This window comes from Symphalangus syndactylus, chromosome 2 (assembly GCF_028878055.3).
Source record: "Symphalangus syndactylus isolate Jambi chromosome 2, NHGRI_mSymSyn1-v2.1_pri, whole genome shotgun sequence".
NCBI lineage: Eukaryota > Metazoa > Chordata > Mammalia > Primates > Hylobatidae > Symphalangus > Symphalangus syndactylus.
Window position 1 is genome coordinate 41,647,049 of NC_072424.2, and position 20,830 is coordinate 41,667,878.

The 20,830-nt window shown below is 36.3% G+C and overlaps 1 protein-coding gene across 23 annotated transcripts in view; it reads right to left on the reverse strand.

Moving 5' to 3' along the window:
- LCOR (ligand dependent nuclear receptor corepressor) overlaps positions 1 to 20,830 on the reverse strand; it is a 167,970-nt gene that overhangs the window by 27,994 nt on the left and 119,146 nt on the right. For 19 of the 23 annotated variants that reach the window (XR_008652609.2, XM_063628550.1, XM_063628555.1 and 16 more), the window contains one exon: positions 18,750 to 18,843. Coding sequence is in view for 22 of the 23 variants with exons in the window: in XM_063628550.1 (XP_063484620.1) it covers positions 18,750 to 18,843 (94 nt within the window). In the remaining variant the exon portion in view is untranslated. Of the gene's footprint in view, positions 1 to 6,518; positions 16,023 to 18,749; positions 18,844 to 20,830 lie in introns of those variants that run through there. The other 4 variants (XM_063628615.1, XM_063628620.1, XM_055253801.2 and 1 more) reach the window with 1 other exon arrangement.

The following is a 20,830-nucleotide window of genomic DNA, read 5'->3' on the forward strand; positions in this document are numbered from 1 at the left end:
AACCCCATCTCTACTAGTCCCAGCTATTCAGGAAGCTGAGGCACAAGAATCACTTGAACTCGGGAGGCAGAGGCTGTGGTGAGCCGAGATCATGCCACTTCACTCCAGCCTGGGCGACAGAGTGAGACTGTCTCCAAAATAACATATAACATAACATAACATAACAACATAACATAAAATGCTGGTTAGGATCTTACAATCCATTAATAGGCTGTAGCTGGTCAACACAACTTGAAAAACTACCTGGTAGGTAGAGAAGAAATCCAAGAAGATGGATTTTTTTTCTTAATCCATCTCTATCTAGTCAAAATTACACTGCCAGGTGTTCTTGGCAAAAATATCTCAAGTCAACTTATTTTTTACTCTTATTTATTTTTTGAGACGGTGTCAAGCCCAAGCTGAAGTGAAGTGGTGTGATCTCAGCTCACTGCAACCTCTGCCTCCCGGGCTCAAGCGATTCTTGTGCCTCAGCCTCCAGAGTAGCTGGGACTACAGGCAAGCGCCACCACACCCGGTTTTTCTTTTGTATTTTAGTAGAGACAGGATTTCCCCATGTTGCCCAGGGTGGTCTCTAACTCCTGAGCTCAGGTGATCCACCTGCCTCAGCCTCCCAAAGTGCTAGGATTACAGGCATGACCCACCGCACCCAGTCTCAAGTCAATTTAATAGTTGTTGAAGGCTGGGCATGGTGGCTCACACCTGTAATCCCAGCATTTTGGGAGGCTGAGGCGGGAGGATCATGAGGTCAGGAGATTGAGACCATCCTGGCTAACATGGTGAAACCCCATCTCTACTAAAAATGTGTGGTGATGGGTGCCTGTAGTCCCAGCTTCTCGGGAGGCTGAGGCAGCAGAATGGTGTGAACCCGAGACTCGGAGCTTGCAGTGAGCTGAGATCATATCACTGCACTCCAGCCTGGGTGATAGAGTGAGACTCTGTCTCAAAAAAAAAAAAAAAAAAAAAAGAAAGAAAAAAAGGAAAAGAAAAAAAATGGTTGAAATGAACACCTCTAAACTATGTTAGCTGTGATCTGATTTGTTGGTTTGAAATCCACAGAACCCCTAATTGATAAAACCACATTAAATAGGCAGAATTGTCCCCAACTTCTTCCACTGGAAAAGTTTTGATGATTAAACATACACATTCCCACCCTCAGCTCCTAGATCATTGTTCAAACTCTACTACCCATGCAAAAAGAAAAGTCTACAAAGCATGTAAAACTTCAACCTTACAGTATATAAAAAGTTTTGTATACAATGGAAATGCACATAGTTAACTCTATGACTTTTAAATTTCTAATCTTAAGCATCTTTTACTTCCAAACAACTTTCATTCCATTTTAGTCTTTGAAAAGAAACAATAATTAATGGTTTGATTACATTCCCCTAAAACAGTACCATGAAATGCAGGAAAGCAGCATTCCAGGTTTCAATCACAATTCCAATATTTTTATGTTCTTGAACAAGATTGGCTGCCCTTTGCTTCAGTCTAATATGAACACAACAACCTCACTCTCAGTATTCTAATCAACACAGTTTCTTGCATAATGTCAATCTGACTTTCTCACTCTTCTATCCCTCACACTAAATTCATGCCCATCAGGTGCTGTCAATGCCTTTCCTTTATACAACACTTGCAAAGAACCTGCCACAGTGCTAAGTATTTTACACAACATAATCTCATTTAAACCTTATAGAAAATCTATGACCCTCTTTTACAGATAAGAAAACTGAAACTCAGGAAGGTTCAATAACTTGTTCGAGATCATACAGTAAGCAAGTGAAAAGGCTTTTTTTTTTTTTTTTTTTGAGACAAGATCTCTTACTTAGTCACCCAGGCTGGAGTGCAGTGGTGCGATCAGGGCTGACTGCAGCCTCTATCTCTCGGGCCCAAGTGATCCTCTCACCTCACCACCAAGTAGCTGGGACTACAGGCATTGAGCCACCAAGCCAACTAATTTTTGTATTTTTTTGTGGAGACAGGGTCTCACCATATTATCCAGGCTGGTCTCAAACTCCTGGGCTCAAGTGATCATCTCATTTCAGCCTCCCAAAACACTGGGATTACAGAAGTGAGCCATGGCATTTAAACCCGGGCCCATCAAATCCTCTCTCTCAAACTTGGGGTATTCTCTCCTCTCCTATCCATGCCCTACCTATTCTTCAACTCACCTCCTTTATGAAGGCTTTCTGAAAGTCACCTATTAATGCTGATTTTTAACACTGACGTTTTATATGCTTTCAATATTTTTATGGCTAACTTCACAAAAGAGATTTCATTCTCTTCCCAAAAAGCAGTGTAAGGTTGCTGAAGAGCCAAACTCAATTAATAGTTAAAATTAAGTTAAAACTGAATCTAACGGAAAATTATTAGTAGGTACAATCCCTAATTCTAATTCTAGCTTGAGTCAAGAATGCCAAAGTGGTACAGAGATAAGTAAGATGGTATGAAATCATGAGTATTATTGGGAACTCATTGTGCGAGGCGGGACAAGTCCCTCAAGGTTCCAAGTTCCATGTTTTTCACCTAAGAAAATGAAAAAGTAGAATGGGATCAACAGTACTTAATCAGTGGGTTAATAAAAACTTCCTGTGGTCACAACATGAATGTACTTAACAATGCTGAGCTGTATACTTGAAAATGACTAAGATGGTAAATTTTAACGCTTTCTTTTAACCATAATAAAAAACCCAAAAAACTTCCTGTGGAACATTTTGAAAATCCTGAACATGCCTAAGCCTCATTCCTATAAACTGATTCAGTGGATCTAGTCTAGTGTAGGACCCAAGCATCTACATTTTTAAAAGGCTGATTCTGCTTAAGACTGATTGTATCTGATGATTCCCAAGACCCTTAGCGCTCTAATATTCAAGGAAGACCTACCTACCCTGCACACAACAGAAATAAAAATTATGAATAACATAACTTAAAATAAAGTGACTTTTCAAGTTAATATTTGTAAAAGTATCACATTCATACACACTTTATAACAAAAACTTAAAAGACTTTGTTTTAAACAAAAGGCATCTAAACATGATATCCAGATCTTTTTTTTCCTTTAGAAAATGTTTCAATGCAAAGGTGAGACCTGGGTTTATGAGACCTTATTCAATAAAGAGTTTCTACTGTATTTCCCAATGTTCGTACAGATATGATTTGTGTATTTGTCTCACATTTAATAGAAAATGACATTTTCTATCATTTTAAATATTTCAACTCAGAGTTGAAATAAAGTCTAAAAACCATTCAGTCTGTAACAACCTCACTGTACAGAAGGAAAAATAAGTGTTCTAGTGTACCAAGTTGAAAGATAACTTTAAAATAACAATTCAGGCAAAGTGCGGTGGCTCATACTTGTAATCCCAGCACTTTGGGAGGCCAAGGTGGGTGGATCACTTGAAGCCAGGAGTTCCAAAACAGGCAGGCCAACCATGGTGAAACCCCGACGCTAATGAAAATACAAAATTATCTGGGCATAGTGGCACACACCTATAATCCCAGCTACTCGAGTGGCTGAGGCACGAGAATCGCTTGTGAACCTGGGAGGTGGTGGTTACAGTGAGCTGAGATCGCACCGCTGCATTCCAGCCTAGGAGACAGAGGCAGACTCTATTTCAAAAAAATATCAAACCATTATCACTCCATACTGCTGATGAACAACAAACATTAAAAAATGACTAATCAAGAAACAGTAGTATTCTTACATGCCTACAAAACCTCTACAGTCGGCCAAGCATGATGGCTTATGCCTATAATCCTACCACCTAGGGAAGCCAAAGTGGGAGAATCACTTGTGCTCAGGAGTTCGAGACCAGCCAGGGCAACATACTGAAACCTTGTCTCCACAAAAAATTCTAAAATTAGCCAGGCATGGCAGCATGTGCCTGCAGTTCCAGCTACTCAGGAGGCTGAGGTGGGAGGATCACGTAAACCCAGCAGGTCGAGGCTGCAGTGAACCGTGATCATGCCACTGCACTCCAACCTGGGAGATAAGAATGAGATCCTGTCAAACAACGGAAGTTCAACAATCTGTTAAGAATCTGATAAATAAAATTCTGTGTTAAAATGCTTATCTTTTAGAAGCAAATAAAGTGAACACAATTTAACAAGAACTCTTATCTACTACTTAACACTTTCTATTAAAAAAATGATTATTCACTCGTTTCAGCTACAAAACCTAATACCACATGTCCTGAGCATATGCTGTTATATTTGAATACAGTGTTTGTTAAGAGTCCTTGGGGGGGAAAAATCCACAACTCAGGATATGGCAAAAAAAAAAAAAAAAAAAAGTTTCCGTTTTCTCCATTTTACTTCTCTTATGCAATCTCCCTAATTTCCACACCTGTTAAGACATAGGGCCTCCTGAATTAATTTCCAAAATATCAGCAGAATCAGAGAAAATTCCAGTTTAAAAGAAAAAGTCCTTTCTTTAAATAGGGCCTTTATAACAACTGAAGAGCTGAATATCAATTTGAAGATAGGATCACTAAAATAAAGCAAATTCATTTATGAGATGCTAAACTGTAACCTTACTACTGACCTGGCCACCACTTTATAATGAATAATGGCAGGAAATGACCATAAACAAGTAAGTTATAGCTTTGAGCTTACAGAGAAATAATAATTAGCTTTCTAAAAAAAATTTGATTAAGTATGTGGCATAATTAAGGGGAACAAATAAAGCCAACAGAACAAGTCTGTAGTACTAATATAAATTCCTATTTTATAAACATCAGACCAAAGGCAGAAACAGCTAGAGAGCCAGTTTTTTTTTTTTGAGATGGAGTTTCGCTCTGTCGCCCAGGCTGGAGTGCAGTGGCGCCATCTCAGCTCACTGCAAGCTCCGCCTCCTGGGTTCACGCCGTTCTCCTGCCTCAGCTTCCCGAGTAGCTGGGAGGGACTACAGGCGCCCACCACCACGCCCAGCTAATTTTTTGTATTTTTAGTAGAGATGGGGTTTCACTGTGTTAGCCAGGATGGTCTTGATCTCCTGACCTCGTGATCCGCCCGCCTCGGCCTCCCAAAGTGCTGGGATTACAGGCACGAGCTACTGTGCCCGGCTGACAAAAACTATTAAAAGATAAACTAGACCAATTAACAATAGCATCATCTTTAAATATAAAACACCATTAGAGGTCGGGCGCAGTGGCTCACGCCTGTAATCCCAGAACTTCGGGAGGCTGAGGCGGGTGAATTATCTGAGGTCAGGAGTTCAAGACCAGCCTGACCAATATGGTGAAACCCCGTCTCTACTAAAAATACAAAAAAAAAAAAAATTAGCCAGGCATGGTGGCATGCACCTGCATGCAGTCCCAGCTACTCGGGAGGCTGAGACAGGGGAATTGCTTGAACCTGGGAGATGGAGGTTGCAGTGAGCCAAGATTGCACCACTGCACTCCAGCCTGGGCGACAGAGCGAGACTTCGTCTCAAAAAACAAAACAAAAACCACCATTAGAAATTATCAAAAATCACTTCAACCTGCCTACAGGTAATTATATCATGATCTTGAAAAAGTAGTTTTCTGAAATACATTTCTCTTCTAATCTTAACGTACTAGAGTTCAGCTCTCCTAACCACTTTAGAAAAGGCACCACTTTGTAATGCAAAGCTTCTTTATATATTTAATTTCTAAAAACAATTTAAGGCCAGGTGCGGTGGCTCACACCTGTAATCCCAGCACTTTGGGAGGCTGAGGTGAGCGGATCACAAGGTCAGGCGATCGAGACCATCTTGGCTAACATTGTGAAACTCTCTCTCTACTAAAAATACAAAAAAATTAGCCAGGCGTGGTGGCGGGCGCCTGTAGTCCCAGCTACTTGGGAGGCTGAGGCAGGAGAATGGCGTGAACCCAGGAAGCAGAGCTTGCAGTGAGCTGAGATCACGCCACTGCATTCCAGCCTGGGCGACAGAGTGAGACTCCATCTCAAAAAAAAAAAAAAAAAAAAAAAATTTAAATGTTGAGTAACATATACTCTGTTCTTTATGTGTTCTGGTAAAAGGAATTATCAGCGTCCTGCCAAGAATGACAACTACTATCATAACCTTAACTGACTGACCATGTTGCTTTTATACTTATACCTCAAGAAAAGAGCCAACAAAAAAGTCACTATTATTTTCTGACAAGGAATCCCGGCATTAAGTTTTATACTCTTAAGAAAATTATACAAAACTAAGTCAAGACAGAAGACGGTATTATGAAAACATTACTGTATCTTGTTTAGCTGAATATATTTTTTAAAATGAATAATCCAATGAACAAAACTGAGGTAATCTGAGCACCGAGGTATCAAATTAGTAAAGACACTGAGTTACAAGGCAGTATTACATCTGAATATGAAAGCAGAATCTCATAGTAGCAACTTTATCTAAGAGATTTCATCTAGAAAGAATTTATCGTAAAAAAAATCACTAACTTTGATTACCATGTGTATTTATATTTGGAGTACAATCCAACTTTTATCCATTTTGTGAATTTTTCAAAAAGCATTAAAATCTTAGGAAGTAGAAACCAAGCTTTAAAAACAGTTTTTCACAACAAAATTTATTAGAAGAATAGTGGTTTTGAAAAGTCTAGCATCCAGTGAGAACTACCATACACAACATTACAGCTGGGAATGTTTCTCCAAATGTCATGGTCAAATAATACAATGGAACCATTAAATCTTACACATGCACGAAAGAACTAGCGCTTTTGACATACAATGCAAAAAAAAGGGGGGGGGCCACATGGATTAAAATTTTAAGTACTCATCACATACATTAAGACACAGTTTTAGTCCAGTCAAAAATCAGAACTGCATTAAAAAATTTAATGTAGTGCAATCAAACCAAAAAACTTAATTTGTGATCATAAGTGCTCTACTACATAAACATTGATCATAGCAAGGAACAAAAAGTTCAAATCACACAGTACAAAAAAAAAAAATCTGTAAATAAATATAAACTACAGTACAAGAGAAATATTAAATTATACAATTCCATCAAACTGTAAACAGTATATTGAAATGAGGTCCATAAGAGTAAAGGGGGTTCCTGTTTTGTTGTATGACACTTGAACTTCTAGAAATCTGAAAGATACCATTTTCCATATCTCCAAAGGCTATGGGTTTTATATGTGGAGAGAATTTATTTTAGATGTAAGATATCAAATATTAAAGCAGAGGAATAATCTATTTTGTTAACCACAGATAGTACTGCAGAAAACAAAAGCAATTTTAAAGAGACAAGTCTTAACATTAAAGATGCAAAGGACTAAAACACTGGAATTAGAACTCCACATCAGAAAAAACTTGTCACCGGGAACTTCAAGGCTACAAAATACACTGACAAAACTGTCTGCTGATATGCAGACCTAGACCTCTGCTAATTTTTTTTGACATTTTACATACTCATGTTACAACACCAACTTTGGCAGAATCACTACTGATAAACTCAAAGCACTCCTGGCCCAATGGTTCCATCACAGTGGCCAGTGCACAAAATTCTCTAAAGACATTGCATAAACTAGAATGTAGAGGTCAGACACCCAAGGACCAGTGCTTGAATTTAGTAGTAGTTATCGTGAAGAAGCAAGAGCCACATCAAGAAGGAACTGCATCTGTTAACAGCTTACAGAGCAGTTAGGAATGTCTTTTGTTTTAGTTGTGCTGGCTATTAGTGGCATTTAAAAATATATAGTTTAACTGTGCATGTTTGTGTGTGTGTGTCTGTGTGTGTAGTGTGCTGGCTATACATTTATGCACTTTTTTTTAAAAAATACACTGTTAACAGGAACCCCCATATTATCTGCTCAGTAGTAATAACTGAATATATAGAATGCCACTATAAGAGTGTGAGGCACCATGTGCTGGAGAGTTATATGCAGCTTTAAAATCTGTTTGGCTGAGTTATACCTGGATACCTGAACTGAGTTTTTTAAGTTGACATTCATCAGATGTGCTACCAGCACGTTGAAATAAAAGCAAAACAGAAAAATACAAGTCACTGTTAGGTTTAAGAATAGCATCAAAGTACCTGAATTGAGTGAGAAGAGTGTGTAAACTGTCCCTGAGGGTTTTTAAACAGTGTGTACAAGCTGGATTCCTAAGAACATTAGTTTTATTAAACAATGTGGACTGATAAAATACCAATGTCTGACAGCTTTAAGTGGAGGTTATAAAGAATTATATGCAAACACTCCAAATGTATAGTTTATACATTTTTTTTCAAAGCAGCAATAAGCTGCTGTAAAGTATACATCCCATCAGAACAAGCAACATGTGGGAGTCAGATAAGGGTTTCTATCTTAGTCTGGTTTTCTGACAGCACAGCATATCAATATCCAATGACTATTATCTTTCCTAGATCAGAATGTAACTAATTTTGACTAGCAATATAGGATTAGACTTTTAATCAAACACTTTGCTATTACATACTAAAATTCCTTAAACTTACTAATGCTGGTAATACTAACCTAGTTAATCATCCCCCCCTCATTTTAGAAATATACCCTTCCACAACTTAAAAACATTAAGATCCATTTTCAGTCCTCTGGTGTAAAAAGCATGTCAGTGAATTAATATTAAAAATTTACAAAGTAAAAAGGCTTGACTTTCAGCCAAAGATTCTAAATACTGCTCATTCCCTGAAGACTTAAAGGGGGGAGAGAATCCCTACCCATTTTTCTAGTGATTTATTTTTCTAAAATGGTCTGAAACAAATTTTTATTTTGGGGAATTTTCCCCCTCACCTTCTCTCAAATTCCAAATTCTTAAGCTTGAAATGCTTAATAAGAGAAAATGAGGCAATCACTTGGAATTGCTAGAAAGGTACAAAATGTTACTGTCTTTTTTTAAAATAAGATTTACATAAATGTGATCTGACCCCATATTATGTAGTATGTTTTATATTTTTAAATAATCATCCTAAAACTTACAGTACCTAAGACTCTGAAGATAAATTAAGACTTTAGTGTTGTAACAGAAAAAGTGCTGAATTATCCCTTTTCTAGTATTTTAAACATTTTGGACAAGTGCTTTCTTAATGACAGTGAAGTTTGCCATATAACCTTCCACCACCAAGCAGGAAAAATTAAAAAAGTCACCTGGATGAAAAAAAAGACTTTTAGGAGTGTAGCACCGGGTATACCAAATAATAGAAGTTGTTTCACTCATTCTGAGGGGGTAAAAATATTCTAGATTGAAATTCTATTTGGCTATTGACTGTTAAAAATCCCTGCTCTACTGTGTCAGTGTCCTGTGTCCAACTACCCCCAACCCCCCACCCCTAATCCCCTTACACACTATCCACTGAGAATCTAATCTCTAATGAGATTATTTTAAAATTTATGTTGTCAGGACATACCTGAGAAAGGGTGCAATTATGCAGAACAAGGAACCCAAGACTGCACTAATACTGGTTACAGGTTCATAAATTCTTTCCCAAGACAAATCTAAAAAGTTTAAGAGGTATGGATCTTCAAATATGTCTTACTGCTTTAGATTTTTTTGGTATGTGTGTAGGGTCATTTCCAGTGTTGATCATCTTGAGCATGTTCAATGAACAGTTCAAGATGGGGTAAAAGAGTTCATTTCCACATTCAAATAATAGAGATTAAATATTATAATAATATTTGCTACATCCAATAAATCTATGATTAACTAAAAGTGCTTGCTTTTTAGCTTTTCTTGATACAGCTCTAAATGAACTGGAAACCGTAAAATTACCCCCCAAATGGTTGCAGAAGTAGCTCACGTTCTATTGTCAAATCAACATTAATTAGCCTCGATTCTCATTTTTAAACAATGTAAAAGATTTTTCTGTCAAATCAAGATGGCCTAACTTCACCACATTATCTTGTGACTCATTTTTAGTATTATAAGGCAGAATTTTTAGCCTCTTCTCAGAAGTCTACATGCTTTTTCCATCCTACTTCACTTTCCCCACCCCAATCTCCTTCCTAACACTTAGGGTTTATAGATACAGTGTTGTGTTACAGGGCTAATGTCTGCTTCTTTAAAAGGTGACTGCAAGATTATTCAGGAATGAGGATACACAAATAACGTCCTCTATTTTTCTTTCCATCACCGTGTTCACAAATCCTATTCAAGTCTCCAGTATAGAATTAAGCCAAAATAAACTAAGAAGAAAGAGCCTGGAGTTCTGTCTTCTTTGTACCACAATTATACTTTTTTCCTTTTCAGATTTTGAAAGCAATTAATTTTTTAAAAAATCCCTAGATAGCTTAATAGTCTCCTAAATGGGCTGTTCTGCTGAAGCCATCAAGTTTGTAGTAATGCTAGCCTGACCAAAGCATTAATGAAGACCAAATTCTAATTAAAGGTAACAAGGAAAACAATCTTTGATATCCTCAAGAAGGCCAAAATTTAACCTGTAACTTTCAATATCTCCTATAAAACATAAAGCGGAGCACAGTTCTGTCTATTGCCATATTCTATCACCAATGACAGCAACCTGAATATACAGAAAAACAGTGGTTAATATGAAAACCACCCCTGGCATTTAATGAAAGAATTATAAAAGCAAAAATACATGGTCTCAAAAGGAAATCTACAAAGATAAAAGCTGTTAAAGAAAATGATGCCAATCTGTCATATAACTGCTAAACTACTCAAAATATTTTCAGCTTCTGACATCGAGCTGACTCAATTTGTCTTATGAAAATAAATGAATCCATGCTTCACTATTATGGGTCAATGAGATGTAAGAGAATCACAAAGGCTTAGAACCAGGCCTGGCACTGTGTGCTTACTTGGGGGTAGGGGGAGAACAGATAGCTCACTAGCAGCTCAAAGGTTGCTATGTACTGCCTAATGACAGAAGGTAGTTATGATATTGGTGTTAACAGGTAGTTGCTTTTAGTCTAATTTAGAGTTCTCTCCAAAACTTGGGAACTTCTCATTGTGCCTTTTATAGTTTTACCATCTGATCCCACATAGCTCATATTACAGCTAAGGTAAATGTTGGGGAAAAGAAATGCCAATTGGTTGAGGTAATGGTTTATATAAGATAACCAGAGTTCTAAAAGCACTTCAATATTGTAAAGTAAAAGTGTACCAAATAAAGCTAATACACACTTCACACTTGTTGAGCTTGCTCACCAGAACTGAACAGTAATTAACTTCACGTAAGGACCCCTATTATCACACAAAGCCTTACTCATATTCATGATCTGCTGCAGCAAAGGTTTATCAAGCAACATCTAAACTTCAGAACAACAAACTTAATATTAAAAAGTATTATACACAAATATAAATTATTTTTCCTGAAAGAGTGACCTTGTCCTTCATGGTATTTGGGGAACAGAAAAAAAGTGTATAGCTCATCACAAACAATTCAGAGTCACTTATAAGCCCACTGAACAAAGTAATATACTACATTACCATCAAGCTGGATGACTATGCTGTCTCAGAAATGAGAAAGCTAAAGATAAAAATACCAACTAGATATCCTTCCACAGAATTAGTGTTTTTGATTTTATAGTGCCATAGCTTATCTACCCTATAACATCAAGGTCTCTGAAAATGCAAAAAATTATTTTAAATACATTATTTCCTATCAATAGTTCCAACAGTGTTATATATTAATAATTTAAGTAATGTTATCTGCCTACTGGAAAATGTAAGGAAAAACGGCTTTCGTGACAAAGACAGTTGTGAACTACACTTTCCCATACCATAAAAATGGTCAACTGTTGTTTGGGCCATGCAAAACTCTGATTAGCAGAAATTAAGCATGCTAATAGACCAATCTCTATTACACATTTGTGAGGACATCCCCAAACTAGAATATCTACACTGAAAGTGCCAATACAGAATAGTGGCAAATCAAGAGAGAAATCAAATATTAAGGAATCACTGCGGCACCAAGACTGCCAGCCAGCCATGTGATGAGCCACCTCCGAGAAATACATGGTATAATGGAACTCTGAACACAAAATTTAACATTAAAAGTGCACCTGAATATTACAAACTAACTTTACAAAACCTATAATAAGGTAAAATATATATCTTTTGAAATATTCCAGCAGCTTTTTGTTTTTTTTTTTTAAGTTTTTCTTTTTTGAGAGGCTCATGAAATTTAAAAGGGACCACTAGCTAATTTCAACCATGCTTCACAAAACAATAATGGCTATTTTATATTGCAGTTACCAATGTAATGCAATTAGTGCTTTAAAATAATCTACACTCAAAAAAAGAGAGAGAGAGAGACCTTTGGAGGAAATATGCTTATTCAAAAGCTTCTTGGAAAAGAAAATTTACCTGAATATCAAGTCATGACTGATCTCAAGTGTAATGTTTAAAAGCTTCACAGACATGAATATTACAATCTTCAGGTCTCAGGACTTTTAATCTGAGAAAGTTTAGAGTTTGGTTTGTTTTTTAAATTCACTTTCTAACCAAAACAAATAATAGAAGTACTCAAATTTTCACTATTTACAACTCTCAGCCTACAATCTGAAATGACACAATACAAGTTCTCTTATTTAAACTGCAGCATTAAGGGTAGGCACACCATTCTTCTGCTGCTCGATTGTCATCCACTGAAACACACATAGAAAATATTTATGTTAGTAAAATGATCACTCCATGTACACTACAATGACAAAATTTACATAACTCAACTCATACATCACTTAGACTACCACATAGGATTAAACCTCTCTGAACAATAAACTCTACAAAAGTCGAACTTTTAGGGCCAGATTTTTAATGGGCCTTTAGTGATGTCTTTCCGAGAGGGGATAAAAGCAAGCACAAATTAATTTTCTCAAAGGACCTTTTTGCAGCAATCCTGGGCTACTGAATATCCCAAACATTACGCAAAAAGATACTATGGCTGCAATTAATTGTGTGCTGACAAATTCTTGAGTGTTTAACAAAGGAGGTGTTCCTTCATAAGCTTAGCCCTTTGCTTTCAGCAAACTTTCTATGATTTCCTTCAATTACAGATGAAAATCATATATTTCATAAGGAATTTTTATTGCAACTTCCAGCTAGGTGACAAAATATTGTAGAATCATAAAATGCTATTGAACCCAAACTGTTTTTTCTGTTAAGAAGTCTAGAAAGCTAAGAGGAAACAGGCTCAGTTATCCACTGATTAAACTGCTACACAAAATAACCAAAACAAGAGGAACCCACACCCAAGCTATGTCAAGAATGAGCAGTGCACGTGTTTTAGTAACAGCAATGGTGTGCCTAACCTTTGAACACACAGGTTGCTGAGGGAAAACTTAACCTAATTTAATTAATTGCTCCAACGTTTCCAGGCAAGAATTTATGCCTTGGAAATATCTGGACCTCCCCTTGAACTGTTAGTGTCCATCTGAAATCAATCTAACCAACCCTCCAATTTTAATTTTATTTTACACTGAAACTCCAATAATGTTTGTTTTTGGTTAAGCATTTAGAAGGGCCTGACCACCTTTCTCAGCAGATTAGAATATACAGTATATGTGATGTGGATTTTGTTTTGCACAAATAGTAATTTTAATCTCATCACAATGAAAAATTAAATTCCATGGGCTTTGCTTATTCTTGCAAAAACCGCAGAAAATAAACTTTCCTTATTATAATTTTAAAAGCCCATCTCAAAAAAAGCTTAGATATTCTTCAAGGAGTGCTTATACAAACATGATCTCAAAGGTCCTGAACTGTGTGCTAAACAACCATGAATATCGGCTAATTATCAGAAAAAGTCAAGAAGGGGGTATTATGTAGGATGCCAAAAAAAAAAAGAGAAAAAAATTCTAACCAACAAAATTAAATAAAAACTAAAACAAACAAACAAACAAAAAAAAACAACAGAACACCTCTCCCACCCTTCTACTAGTATTTGCATCAGTTAAAAAAGGAATTCCAATGAGCTTGACTTCTGATTGAATTATTGTTAGAACTGATATGCATCCTAAATCGTATCAGGTTACCTTGAGGTTTTCTTCTCTCACTACAAACATGGATCCTTCATTAATGTGGACACTGGGCAGACTACTGAGGCTGTAAAATCTAAGTATCACTTTTGCAATATCATAATTACTTATATACATTTCTTTCCCTATTTCTCCCATCCCCAATAAAGAGATCTTGAATATCTTAATCTAGTTGCTGCAATGATATTCAGTTAGCACATCAATTCTGTAAAAGGACTGAAGAATACAAAGAAACCTAGTTTGCTAAAATGAGGCATCCTCCATTGTTTTATGTAATGTACCCTGACTGCTCCTGAGTAAAAACGGAGCTCGTCCTCCATGAGATAAGGCTATATCCTCACTTGTAGGTGAGACCAAATTCTACCCTTAGAAAATCTCAAATGAAATTACAGCAAAGGTAGTGTTCAAAGTAATTAACTTAAGCATTTCTGAAGGTAGTGTGTGCACATTTTCCACCGCCTTCCCCTCTGGGTGAGCACTAATAGCTTGCTAATTTAAGTAAATTTAATAGTGAGAAGAAAATTATAAAATGTAACTATAAATGACCCAATAATTATGTCAGTGAATAACCAAATTTCTCAAATTCAAAGGTTCATTGTTCTTCTTAGTTTTTTCTTTAGTTTAATCCTTCAATTAGTTGAATCGTAGATGAAAAATGTGAATAATTTTTATTATAAGATGGCTTTCCAATTTGCAGTGATAAAGCTCCCAGTATGACAGACGTAGTTTCTAAAAGGGGGCTTTGTTTCCTCTTCTTTTTTAAAAAGTAAAAACAAATATAACTTAAGAAAAAAAACAAAAAAACAAAACAAAAAAGCATGCAGGCTCTACAGGCAAGGAGTCCACTTCCATGTATCTGTTCTCTGTGAGGTAACTCAATTCTCTTTTGTAGAGAAACATGCAAAAGGCCAAACATATTCCGAGCCATACTGCACATGAAAAATTTAAAATATGCAACATTCAGAATGCACATTTCATCTCTGTACACACAAGTCAATGCAAAATCTGCAAAGAAGCAAGTGTCACAGTAAATGAAATTATGTGCAAGCAATGATAGCTGAACAATGATGCAGTAGTGCTCACCCAGTTTGTACAGTAATTGGCACTCTACAGTATTCCTACTCGTTTTTTGATTCATTTGCACTTTGTGCTGCCTCTCCCTGGGGATCTAATTCAATCTTTACAGAAACATCTGGCCCCTCCGACCTCATTAATTTCATCTTTTTCTTTGGAGGGTTTTTCAAAGTGCCCAGCCTCTCCTTTACTTTGTACTCCAGTGTACTGTGGGGAATCCCATAAATACTCTGAGCTTTGGAAACACTCATTTTTCCACTCATAACCACTGAGATTGCTTCCTCCAGTATCTCACTGTTGTACTGTCTGTAACGCCCTCTTTTCTTCCGAGGCTGCTTGGAGCCAGGGTCTCCTTCTTGATCCGATGTGGGATATGGCTGTCCAGAGGTAGACTGCTCAGCATCTGAGCCCCAAGAATCGGGTCCAGCATCTAACATGCTTTTTCTATTTTGTTTTGGAAGAATAGCCCTTAATTTTTTACTAAGCGCGCTCTCCGTTTGTGAACCCATTACCAAAGAGCTATAGCTGTACTGATCACCAGTGCGAGACTCCCAAGAAAGATCCATTCCTCGAACTTGTGGTATCTTTAAATCTACAGGAGATGAATGGCTCACATCCTTTTTTCCATCTTGTTTTGCTTGAAGTGCCATTTTTGGAAAGGCAGAGTTTTCTGCAAGAAAAGGAAGGTCACTGATGTTGCTGAGTGCACCATTTCCCCTGAACTTCATACGGCTGAGGTTGAACTCGTAATGTGGTTTTGCCCAAGAGGCTTCCCTGGATAATATTAAGTGTTGTCCATGATTCTGTAATCCAGATGGCCCAAGGCTGGCAGCTGTGGACAATTGGTTTCTGCTCAGTAGTTCTTCACTAATCTGCAGAGATCGAGCCAGTGGAACTTTGAGTGATGTGGAGTGTCCAAAACCTTCCCTGGTTCCATCCTGTAAGCTTCTTGGAGGTACCCCATCACCACTCCGAAGTCCGTCTGGGCGGTACTGGCTGGGTCTCCCAGGTCGCCTAATTGGATGGAAGGAAACTGATGTGAGCAGGACTTGCACAGGTAGGGAGGGGTGGGTGAGGGGACCACTCCTTTATTAGAAGGCCTTGCTTGGGTAACATCACTTTGTGTTATTTATTTATTTTTCTCTAAAATTAAAAAAAAAATGGTCTCAGCAGTTAGTTTTAAAACTTGTTCACAAAAAAAGGAAAAAGGAAAAAGAAAAAAATCAGGAGCTTTTTGGGCAAAGAAAAATTAAACCTGTCAGCTGGTCTCTGGTTGGGTTCACAAATTTTCGGAGAAAAAGTTTCGCGCAACTGTCTGAAAATAGCATCTTAATTATTAATTACAAAGTAATCATCAGTCTTCATAGATCTACACAGAATTGTGTTGCCAATGTGACGTTACCACTAAACAAGTACAGTAATAAAAGAGTAAGCCGAATTATTTATTTTAATTCAATGTATTCAACATTCATGACAACTAGTTTTAAAACTGAAACCATATACATTACTGGAACCCATAGATAATTGCTCATTTATCCCACAAACAAGTTGATATTCATCATCAAAAATCAAACAATTCCAAGTAACATTTCTTATTTTGCTTGGGGGTGGGGGGGGAAATACGTATATATGGCTAACAGCCCCAAGGGAGAAAAAAAAAATTCCCAAATAAACCAAACCAAAAGACCCATTGCATTATAACTTACCACACGTCTTCATTTTAAAACACTACTAGTTGCAGATACATGAGTATCATGATTTTCCATTTGAAATAATCCAAGCTTAAAAGAAATTACTCTTTATTTACCCCTTAAGTTCTACTCAAAGTAATTACTGTCAGAGGGATATAAACCATTTTTGAGCAGTTTTCTCTGGCTTAAAAAAAACTTCCCTTCTTGAAATACCAAACACCTATTTTGAAATTTCAAATGGACGGCTTTCAAATAATGTTTAAAAAGTCAACTACTTAGACAAAGTTAATTCGTAAGGTTTTGACTTTCACAATAGAGAAACATTATCAATATTAAGACTGACATGTGGCAAAACATGCCCGAGGGGATGATTACATTAATTAGGCACAAAATAGCGCTTTGCAGAAATGATAAACCAGTTATGTTCTACAAAACTCTATGGGGACTACTATCATCAGTAACACAATAAGGATAACACTGAATATTCAACTAAAAGATGGGCAATCCTATTGATGCATTTTTCTTCCATAAAACAAAACCAGTAGAAAACACTTTCCATTCAGAGGGATAGACACAGCAACTTCAGCCATATAATACATGAACCTGGTAGCCAAGTTTACAGAGAATCTTAAGCAAAGGATTTGTTTATGCAAACTGCACATGGACCTCTACATGTGTCCTTAATTACACAACTCAAGTGTTTTGGAGACAAGGTCTCACTCTGTCACCCAGGCTTGAGTGCAGTGTTGTGATCATGGCTCACTGCAGCTGTGACCTTCTGGGCTCAAATGATCCTCCCACCTCAGCCTCCTCAGTAGCTGGACTACAGGTGTGCACCACCACGCCTGGCCAAGTTTTGTATTTTTAGTAGAGACAGGGTTTTGCCATGTTGCCCAGGCTTGTCTTGAACTCCTGACCTCAGGTGATCTGCCCACTTCAGCTGCCCAAAGTGCTGGGATTACAGGCATGAGCCACAACGCCCGGCTCAAGTATTTTTGGATATATAAATAGAACCCAAAGATTTGGGAACATGCTGACTTATATCTAGTATAAACCATAGTGAAAAGAAAGGGTTAAGAAAAAGATTAGTATGCATAATGGATTAAATTAATACTTTTTGGCAATGAAAAGTTTTGGAATTTTACAGAAAATAAAGGGAGATTTTAGAAGTCGGTAAAGGAATCCTTCTATCTGAAGGTAGTTAACAGTAAGTTGGAAAAGGTTAGTCCACTTAGCATCCACTTGTTCCTTTAATATCTAAGTAACTTCCCCACACTGATAATCTGGAAGTTCAATACGCCTAAGTATTAACTAATTTAAACTTACCAAGTTATTTTTCATATCTAAAGTTGATTTTTTGTCACACAGTTTTATAGAAATGCTTTTTCAACATGGTATCTAAATGTCTTTATTAATACCTGACTTTTCTAGTTGGTTATTAGATACACATAGGGAGAAGACAGTTCTTACACTATAAAATTAGGGTGTCAGAGAATTTAGTCTCCTAAGAGTTATCAAAACTGAGCAAGTAATAATGTCTTGGCAGCCTAAGATGGTTATGCATCAACATCTACAGTCTTTCAGAAAACTACATTTTCTGAACTGCCAAAGTACAGTTATCAACCACCAAAACCAAACCCAAAAGAAACAAACAAAAATGAACACACATACACACAAACCCCACTAGAGATATCAAGTATTGGAGTTCAATTTTCATTAAACAGCTTCGGCACACATAATACTGTCTTTACATCTAAACTTTAGAATTATTTAACTTGAGTTTCACACTCCAAAACATGCCATAACAAAAAGTCCAAAGAAATAATTGCCATATTCATGGTTATTTACTATTTGTACTAAACTGACAAAAACTCATCTGTACTAGCCAATTTTACATTGCACAGATTATATTTTTACTTGATCTATGGTCCATATTTATAAATGACTTACTTAGAAGGGTTATTTTTTAAAATGTAAAAGGGAGACTGGCATCAACCTTTGATGAATTATCTATGTGAAACTGTGTAAGGCTACAAATATTCTCCCTTACCCGTTCCCTTGAGTACTGGAGCAGCCTGGAGAGTGGCTCAGGGAAGTGCTGCCAGCACATGGACTTTTCTTAGTGGACAGATCAAGTACACCGTCTGCAGAGACACAAAGAAACACCTGAGGATATTAAAAGCTAGGAGCAAATGTAAACTAAATAGGCTAAAAACGAAAAAGCAGTAAGTAGGCTTATTCAACTAAGCAGATACGCTAGTCATATATTTGAGTTATAAAATCAATTAAATCCTGAAGCAACATAAATTTAGCAAGGCATGTTATACTTAATATCCTCAAGGGCTAAATATATTATTAATGGGGCAAAAGAAAAGGTAAAACATGTTACTAAAGATGTTAAGATATAGTGAAATACTAGAAATAGCAGTTTACATAGCATGAGGTCCTCTGTTATCAGATTTTTTAAGACTCCATTTTCTAAATTTTCCTTGATCAAAGCATACACATTTTTAATGTCCCACAGTGGCATACAAACTATAGAACCAAATCCCTCAAGAGCTAAATCTACCTGAAACTTCAAAAGTACATACAAGTTAGATGTAGAAAATTTTAAATAAGATATAAAAATTGTTTTTAAATGTAAGTTTATGTCATTAAAGTACATGTATATACTAAACAAGATGGTCTGTAAGATGAATCAGTTAATGATTTATGATTTGGGTGTTACCTAATAGTTTTGTAGACCATCTATAAAAAATGTATACTTATATTCAATCTTTCAAAAAAATTTTGCAGAGATTCAAAATTCAATTGCTGAATTTTATGAATCCAAGAGTTTTTCAATTAAGAAGACATTAAAAATTGGTGAAGAAAGTTTAAAGAAAGAAGAATGAAACCGTCTTGATACTGATGAGAGCCTGGAAGTACAACCATTTTTTACTGCAACTAGACCAAATCGCAAATTCATGTTATTAATATATAAAATTAGAAGACTTTCTTTTCCCTCAAAGACATTTTTCTCCTTGTTGAAATACCTGGAAAAGAAATCTTTTAAAGCTACCACTCTGTCCAAAATTAACAGAACAAGATAATATACAATGTCTTTAATTTTCAGTTGGCCAGCAGAGGGGTCTTGCTATCTAGTTACGTTAAAAATCACCCCAGAGTAGAAGCTACTTACAACTTGTATCGGAGGACATTTTATTTCAGGCTGTTAGAAATAAACAGGCAACTGAGTTTGTAAATAAAAAACCCCCACACTCATAAGAGTTTTGTCCTTTACAGTCACTAGTATTTCTAAAAATATAATTATAAGCTTATAGAACCAATTATCCTATTAGATATCTAACCCAAGTATACATCTAAGAAGCAAATGTACTGCTTACAACTTTTCCAACCAAAGACACTATTTAAAGTCAAATAGACAACAATTTGTCTAATCAAACAGGCAACATATTTTAAATCTACCACTAAAAATAGTGTGGTTTTTGGTTGAAAACACATTAAGGAAATATAATTTAAATTTTTTTTACTTCATTTGAAGTCTACGTACTATAATGCTATCATGTAGTTCAAATTCCTCTTTGTAAGAGCACGCTGTCAATACAATGTATTGATCTCTTAAGTGTAACATTAGTTATAACAAATTACATTAAGTGGTAACATTTTATGGTAGCCACCATTAATACTTTAAATATAATTCTATGTTGTCATTCTCCTAATATAAACCTGAAACTTCTGATGCAATATTTAGAGTGAGGAGATCTTTAATGAAAACTACCAATTTGTGGAAAACAGTCATCAATAAAAGATACAACTTTGTAAATATGGTAACTAAAGGTACATGAGCAATGTGAACAAGTAGGAGGTCTCCTGTCAAGAAATCTCTCAGAACTCAGATGTTTTGTTTGTTGTTCACCACACAGGAAAAGGATAAAAGCAAAGGAAAACTACTCAAAAGAAAGTTCATTTCAAAGAGGTTCTTCAAGAATTAAATTTATTTTCCAAAATAAACATGTATTTCTCACCAATAAATCCACATAATCTCATAACCTTTCTGTATACTCAAGATTTCTATGACAATAAAATCTCATTAGTACAGACATCACCAATTTACAATTTGTAGTGGTT